Source organism: Sinocyclocheilus grahami, unplaced genomic scaffold, assembly GCF_001515645.1.
Source record: "Sinocyclocheilus grahami isolate Dianchi unplaced genomic scaffold, SAMN03320097.WGS_v1.1 scaffold44.1, whole genome shotgun sequence".
Lineage (NCBI taxonomy): Eukaryota > Metazoa > Chordata > Actinopteri > Cypriniformes > Cyprinidae > Sinocyclocheilus > Sinocyclocheilus grahami.
Window position 1 is genome coordinate 587,468 of NW_015505223.1, and position 8,835 is coordinate 596,302.

The 8,835-nt window shown below is 36.0% G+C and overlaps 1 protein-coding gene across 1 annotated transcript in view; it reads left to right on the top strand.

The window, feature by feature from the left end:
- Positions 1 to 3,811: 3,811 nt before the first annotated feature.
- LOC107582382 (transketolase-like) overlaps positions 3,812 to 8,835 on the top strand; it is a 24,031-nt gene continuing 19,007 nt past the window's right edge. Inside the window, exons 1-4 of the mRNA XM_016268193.1 lie at positions 3,812 to 4,050; positions 5,878 to 5,994; positions 7,679 to 7,792; positions 8,016 to 8,113. Of these exons, the coding sequence (XP_016123679.1) occupies positions 3,943 to 4,050; positions 5,878 to 5,994; positions 7,679 to 7,792; positions 8,016 to 8,113 (437 nt within the window). The 5' untranslated portion in view covers positions 3,812 to 3,942. The remainder of the gene's footprint in view (positions 4,051 to 5,877; positions 5,995 to 7,678; positions 7,793 to 8,015; positions 8,114 to 8,835) is intronic.

Here is an 8,835-nt window from a genome sequence, read left to right on the forward strand (position 1 = left end):
CCAGGATGCCATTTGAAAAGAGTAGAGGTGTGACCTCTGCATCCTGGCCAAATTTGCCCGTTGGCCTCTGATCATCATGGCCTCCTAACAATCCCCATATCTGCTGAATGGCTTCATCACTCTGTCTCCTCTCCACCAGTAAGCTGGTGTGTGGTGTGTGTGGTGGGCATTCTGGCACACTATGGCTGCTGTCGCATCATCCAGGTGGATGCTACACACTGGTGGTGGATGAGGAGATACCCCTGACAATGTAAAGCGCTTTGAGTGCCTAGAAAAGCGCTATATAAATGTAATGAATTAATTAAGTCACCTTTATTTGTATAGCGCTTTATACAATACTGATTGTGTCAAAGCAGCTTTACGGTGTCAAACAGGAAAATAGTTTGTCAATAACGCAAGAAGATGATAAAACAGTCATTTTTCCAGCTAGAGTCAATTCATTGATGATTCTGTGATGTCATCATCCAGTTCTGCTCTCCTCCAATAATGTCTGTGCAATCAGTCAGTCAAGTGTCCCCAAAGGAGACAGTGGCAAGGAACCAAAACTCCATCGGTGACAGAAATGGAGAAAAAACCTTGGAAGAAACCAGGCTCAGGGGGGTCAGTTTTCCTTAATTCCAGGCTGAAACACAGGTGCAGGGGACTTGTCTGGTTCCCGTGGTCTTGTGCTGATGGTCGTCGAGGTGATGAGGTCTTCGCAGGGGATCTGTGGTGGATATTATGGTGCAGTGGCATCCTCTAATGGTGATAGTTAGAAATAGCAGGTGTTTGTGCTTTAAACTAAAAAAAAAAAAAAACGTTATGGGTCACCAAAGTATGGTGACCCATACTTGGAATTAGTGCTCTGCATTTAACCCATCCAAAGTGCACACACACAGCAGTGAACACACACACAGAGCAGTGGGCAGCCATTTATGCCATGGGAGCAGTTGGGGGTTCGGTGCCTTGCTCAAGGGCACCTCAGTCGTGGTATTGAAGATGGGAGAAAGCGCTGTACATTCACTCCCCCCACCGACAATCCCTGCCGTACGAGACTTGAACCCGCAACCTTTGGGTTACGAGTCCGACTCTCTAACCATTAGGCCACGACTTCCCCTAGATAGAAAAAAAAGTGTTGGCAAGTAGGAATAGTGTTTTCTGACAAATGGGCACTAGACTGAACAGAGAATGAACAACAGACATTTAGCATCGAAAATTACCATCGTATTACCAGGGTTTTTGCACTCTGAAAGTACTGTGTTATTTTGGAAAACAAGGTAGGTGGTACTGGAATATGCTAATTATTGTGTACCATGATGGGCATATCAAAGTACTTGTAAAGGTTAACAAATCTGCACTTGAATTAAACTGATAGTTACATAATGGCTTAAAGCAACTGTATGTAGGTTTGTGTATTTTTGTGACTTTGGAGCCACCTTACCTTTGAGTGAGTGGAATTCACTGTCGTAAATACACCACTGTCTTACTTTCAGTGGATAGCTGTACACATGCATTTGTTGCTGCCTTAAAGCAATCCACTCTTTTCGCGGAATTTCGTAGCCTACCCGCTCACCAAACATACCCTGCGATAGTATGAATCCAATGTTCATACTATCCATCCTAAAATAGTATGTGAGATTAAAATAAGTGTGTCCCAAAACATAGTAGGCTATGCTGAAAAGAGTATGACAGAAGTCCCCGGATGGTCTACTATTTTAGGTAGATTTTTGAAGTGTGGATCCATGCACACTCTAATGGCTAATATTACCCACAATCCATTGCGCTTTGACGAATAATTCGTTCAGAACTACAAACACAAATAAAAACCGTTAAAAACTACAAACATGGGACCGACGGTTAAGTAGACAGGTTTAGATAAAGGGGTTTGAGTTACTAATAATCAACATTTAACCTGTTACATTTTTTTATTTAATGTCATTTGTGTTAGGATATTTCATCTACAACAACAATGTAAACTTTTATAAACATCCGTTTGGCCATTAACTTTTAAATGCATCATGCAAAAAATATGAGCAGACTTCTCTGCATAAAGACCCACAGCTGGCAGATCAACGTGCTACTTCATTAGGTAGGAAGTTAAATGAAATGAAATGTGGAGGATGTTAACTGTGACAAGATGATTGACAGGCCAGTTTACAGCGACAGGATGCGTGTAATTATGCGACTGAGCGTTAAAGACGCAATTAGCCTATATGATGTTATAGTATGTCCCAAAGCTTGCCTACTCTTCTAGCTACTACACACTCATAAGTGTGTACTTTTTCTTCACCAAAAGAGTACATACTTTAAAGGGGTCATATGATGTTGCTAGAAATAACATTATTTGGTGTAATGAAATGTGTTTATGTGGTTTAAGGTTAAACTGGCAACTAGCCAAATAGCTGAAATAAAAACGTTTTTTATATTTACTTCATAACATTTATTTTATTTCAAATAATGAAAATGATTTTTATTGGTTTTAGTGTTAGTTTCAGTTTTAGTTAACTACATTAAAGCTGCTCTGTGTATCTGCAATGGCACATTTCCAGTGATGATATATTATGCATCTTTTTAGTTGACAGCAACTTAAACAGATATAAATAATTGAATCATTAAAAAACAAAGTGTTTAGAGTTTAACTGAGTGTGCACTTTTTATTTCTTCGATTTAAAGTTCTGTATTTCATATATTAAAAGAAATATATATATATATATATATATATATAGCCTATATATAAAAAAAACTTCAACTTCAAATTCTTCGCTGCAATTGTTACAAAAATATAATAAAATAAAACTGAATCATTAGACAAAAAATGGATTGTTGTTTCATAATGCAGAATGAAAAATAATAATAAAATAAAATCTTTCAATAAACCGTATGAACACATTGTTTAGAAGTCAAATAAAAATATAAAACAAAACCAGTCTGCATGTATTTATTAATTCTAAATGAGGATATTATATCATTTAGATATATATATATAAACTATAAATAATACTACTTAGCACATTGAGAACAGAACAGACTTTTGAGGGGAGGGTCAAGAAGTTGTTTTTTTGGAAGTTTTAAATTCTTGAAAGTTGGTTGATTCGGTAAACAACAAAAACAGCTCTGATCATGTCATTGCTGTTTTTAAGGTTTTTTTTAATATTTATTTTTTATAATAGGCCTACATACTTTCACCCAAACTGATTAATTAAAAAAAAATTTTAAATGGGTACATTTCCTTCATTTTCTTTTCTGAAATAGGCCTACTCCAATTCTTGTTAGAACACATAGACATGCTTATTCTGTGCATTTTTCTTGTAACACTCCAAAGAGAAAGGAAAAATTGAAATCGCATCATATGACCCCTTTAAGGGCGTAGTATAAGTAGGCACATTGAGAACAGAACAGACTTTTGAGGGGAGTGTCAAGAAGTTGTTTTTTTGGAAGTTTTAAATTCTTGAAAGTTGGTTGATTCGGTAAACAACAAAAACAGCTCTGATCATGTCATTGCTGTTTTTAAGGTTTTTTTTTATATTTATTTTTTATAATAGGCCTACATACTTTCACCCAAACTGATTAATTAAAAAAAAAATTTAAATGGGTAAATTTCCTTCATTTTCTTTTCTGAAATAGGCTAAAGTAAAGTCACATGCATGTCCTCTACAGTTTTAAAGGACTGAGGCGCATACATCTTTAATCTGGTAATGAGTTTAGATCCAGCAGCCAAAGGTCAAAATGAGTGATCCCTCTTTACTCTCTCTCTTCTTGGCACACACCCACTTCCTCTGTCACAGCCAATGCACACTGCCTCTCAACCTGTGTTGCACGCTATAAACTGTGTGTATGTGTGCCAGCATAAAGCAGCCTCCCTCTCCTCTCCTCCTCCTTTTTCTGTCTCTCGCACACACGCAACCAGTGCTCTCCTCAACCTCATTCTCTCCTTTCATTCTGTGGTGCTATTAGGCTGAACCCATGGAGGACTACCATAAACCAGACCAGCAGACTATACAGGCACTGAGGAACATTGCCAACCGCCTCCGAATCAACTCTATCAAAGCCACCACTGCAGTGGGCAACGGGGTGTAGGCTGAGTATGAGTGTTAGATAAATAAGTGTATGAGTGAATAAATAGTGTGTGTTCCACAGTTATTGTCAAGTGTTCATGAGATGGATGGCCTGAGGGAAGAAACTCTATAGTGGGAACTAATTACGCTTCTGAAATGGGTGCATGAAGATGGTTGTTGTTTTATACACATGAAACGGCATGTTCTTTCTTTTAGGCAAATGGTGTTTTCTAATGGTACTGCTGAGCTGTTATGTAAACTGCCACAGGAATCCAAATGGCGCAGTTATTGGTCTGATGTCTAAAGATGTTTGAGCATAAAGATCAATTGCATTTAAACACACTGATTTGTTAGATGAAGATCTGATAGTACGTGACGGTCCGACAGCGAGTCAGTCTCACAGCATGTGGTCTTTAGTGCTGTCTGTGACCTAATCTGGAAACAGGTGGATGTTAGTGGGTGGTATGTTTGCTCAAAGCTTTAGATTATGCCACAAGCGTGGTGCTGGTGGGGCATCCTGGATTAAACATCACCTTTGGCATCCTTTTGGATAGACAGCCACTAATTGTCTTATTCTGACCTTATTCTGTCTTTAAAGGGGTCATGTGATGCGATTTCAAGTTTTCCTTTCTCTTTGGAGTGTTACAAGCTCTTAGTGCATAAAGAAGATCTGTAAAGTTGCAAAGACTAAAGTCTCAAATCCAAAGAGATATTCTTTATAAAAGTTAAGAGTCAGCCACACCTACCTAAAACGGCTCGTTCTAACACGCCCCCACATGTCTACGTCACTATGTGGGAAGGTTTGTATAACACCGCCCAAACGTTCACGCAAAGAAAGAAGGCGTAACTTTTATTCTCGCTGTAGTATTTTTGACGCTGCAGCCATGTCGTGAAGGCGCTGTGTGTTTCGTTGTGAAAGCGAAACTACTTTGTTTGGTCTTCTAAAAGAGAACGATATCAGCTTCGTCATGCCTAGAGCTGATCCGTATTGGTCGCTGAGGAAATACATCAACTTCTCGTGTGGATCACCGGATTGGCTTTCACTGTGGACGAAGCGGAGTTCAGCCCGGATTTGCCACATGTGGTTGCCGCAAGCCCGCCCACCGCCGTTCACTCAAGCCAGCCTCCGCTCACTCTAGCACGTTTTTATATTTAAAAAATTTGCCACTGACGATTCAAACGCAAGTTTTGAGCAGTGTAGAGTAGCGTTTGTAGTTTGTCATTTCTCCGATCACAAAAGCAGACATGGTTTTATGTTTAAAAAAAAAAAGACGGTATAAGTCATTATAATCTGTAATTATGTGCCCACTGGATGCAACAAATGCCTCGTTTATAATGGGTTTTAATGTTTGTCTCATCGCTCCGGCCAGGACAAGGCATCACAATATGGTAAGGGGCGTAACATTTCCATCACACGCTTGAGGTATTCGGCCAATCACAACGCACTTGTTAGCTTGCCAATCAGAGCACACCTCGCTTTTCAGACCGATGAACTTTGTAAAAATCAACGCGTTTCAGAAAGGCGGGGCATAGAGGAGAAACAATAATGTACAGTATGTGGAAAATAATGTTTTTTGAACCTTAAACTGCATAAACACAATTCATTACACCAAATACACAAAATAATGTTCTTTTTAACATCATATGACCCCTTTAATCTAAAAAATACTGGTTAAATGTAAACTCTTTATATATATTTTTCATTACACCAAATACACTAAATAATGTTCTTTTTAACAACATCATATGACCCCTTTAATCTAAAAAATACTGGTTAAATGTGAAACTACCTTCACTTTACCTATCCTTCAGACTCTTTATATATATATTTTTAATCGCCAGGCATCCAACATCATGTTGCAGTGTGGCAGAGATCATGTCTGTGCTCTTCTTCCATACTATGAAGTACAGACCAGATGACCCCAAGAACCCCAACAATGACCGCTTCATCCTGTCCAAGGTGAGGTTACGAGAGACTCAGCTAACTGGGATTATTCAGGTGTCAGCTTTAATATTTCAAGTTTAAATCAAGATGACACTAAGTCAGGGGCATGGCATTATTTGGTGCTGTGCCAGTACCATGGTACAGTGATGGTAATACTATAGTACTTTGAAATATACAATGATACTGAATCTATATACCAATATTTACTATGGTGTTTAAATGGTACTCCTCCTTGATACTTTTGCTAATACCGTGGTAATGTAAATGCCAATGATACAATACCATGGTATAAAAAAAACATTAATAAAACTTAATACCCTAATCATCCTAAGGTATACATTTTTTTTTACATGATTGTCAATTATGATGGTCATTGATCTTATTAACCATTAATACCTAAAATTAAAGTAATAAATATACAATGATACTGAATCTATATACCAATATTTACTATGGTGTTTAAATGGTACTCCTCCTTGATACTTTTGCTAATACCGTGGTAATGTAAATGTCAATGATACAATACCATGGTATAAAAAAAACATTAATAAAACTTAATACCCTAATCATCCTAAGGTATACATTTTTTTTTACATGATTGTCAATTATGATGGTCATTGATCTTATTAACCATTAATACCTAAAATTAAAGTAATAAATATACAATGATATGTACTATGAGTTCCATGAAAAACACATAGTTCAAAGCTAGTCCAAAATATAATACAAAAAATATTAAATAATATATAATACTAAAAATTAGTGCTGTCAATCGATTAATCGCGTTTAATCGCATCCAAAATAAATGTTTTTGTATACTTAATATATGTGTGTGACTGTGTATATTTATTATGTATATATAAATACACACATGCATGTATACATTTAAGAAAAATGTTAAGTTTATACATTTAAAATATTTATATATAATATCAATTATATGAATATAAATATATACATGGAAATACATGGAAATATTTTCAAAATATATACTGAATGCGTGTGTATTTATATATACATAATAAATATACACAGTACACACACATACTGTATATTATATAAACAAAAACTTTTATTTTGGATGCGATTAATCGTGATTAATCGTTTGACAGCACTACTAAAAATATTAAATAATATTTATAATAAGAATAAAATCTAATTTAATCGCCCTATAATATAGAGCTATGGATAATTGTATAATGGTGGTAATATAAAATAATAATAATAATAATAATAATGAAATAAAATAAAATATAATAACACAGGACTATGCAAAATATGTTTATTAGTTGCTAAACTGTTTACATTTTTCTTATTTTAAGTAATTGTTGGATAATTGCATAATGGTGATAATAGATAAATAAAATATAAATATATAAAATAAAAATAGATGTAATAATAATATATGAAGCTATGCAAAATATGTTTATCAGCGGTTAAAGTTTTTTATTTCTTATTTTAATTAATTGTTGGGTAACTGCATAATAGTGGTCATGTAAAATATTAAATAAATAAATGTTGATAATAATAATAATAATACCCCCCCCCCCCAAATAAAAATATATATAATATAATACAGGCCTATGCAAAATATGCTCATCAAATTTTAAACTGTTAAAAAGTTGTTAAGTAATTTTCGGATAGTTGTGTAATGGTGGCATTGTGGTTGACCCATACATTTTGTGTTTTGTGTTCCCAGGGTCATGCGGCCCCTGTCCTCTACTCTGTGTGGGTGGAGATCGGCTTCCTGAAAGAGTCTGAGCTCATGAGCATGTGTCAGGTCGACTCCACGCTGGAGGGACACCCCACACCTGTGAGTAACACTGATCCAAAATCAGCTGCTCTTCTTTAACATATTCAATCACAATCATATAAAATCAGATCAGAAAATATTTAGCAGCACCGTGAGAAATATTGAGTTTATTGGGTCAGAAATAATTGTTCGTGTTAAACTGGCTGCAAACGCTTGAGCCAATAACCAATGACAGCCGTTATTTTATGTAACATCCACATGTGTGTGTGTGTGTGTTTGACAGAAGCAGCAGTTTGTGGATGTGGCCACAGGCTCTCTGGGACAGGGGCTGGGCATGGCCTGTGGAATGGCCTATACGGCTAAATACTTCGACAAATCCAGGTAAGAATTTTACCCATAAACCCGTACATTCACAATAACAGCATATATTAGGTCTACAGTAACTCAAACGGCTGTATTGCTTGTGCTTTGTTGCAAAGTCCAAATTAATTTGATCTATTATCTAAAATATCTTAGTTTATAGATGCTCAATATGTTGATATTATATAATAATAATAATAATAATAATAATAATAATAATACATTTTATTTAAGGCGCCTTTCAAATCACTCAAGGTCACCGTACATCATGAACAATAAATAAAACAGCAATAAATAACAATAAATAGCAATATCAATGAACCATAATAAGAAAAGGAGCAGTTAAAAAAACAACAACAACAATTAAAGATTTGAGTGTAGACAGTAATCATGTAGGATAAGCTATTCTGAATAAGTGAGTTTTGAGTTTAGCTTTGAATTGGGATAACGAATCTAAGTTGCGGATGTTAGCTGGGAGAGAATTCCAAAGGTGAGGAGCAGCACGGCTAAAGGCTCTATGACCCATGGTGGTTAAATGAGCCGTGGGTGTATGGAGAAGACCTAGTGAGAAAGAACGAAGGGTTCGAGAAGGGGTGTAGGGCTGAATAAGATCTGAGAGGTAAGTTGGAGCGAGGTTATGGAGAGTTTTATACGTGAGAAGAAGAATTTTAAATTCAATGCGAAATTTGATGGGAAGCCAATGAAGCTGTTTAAGAGATGGAGTAATGTGTTGTATAAATGGA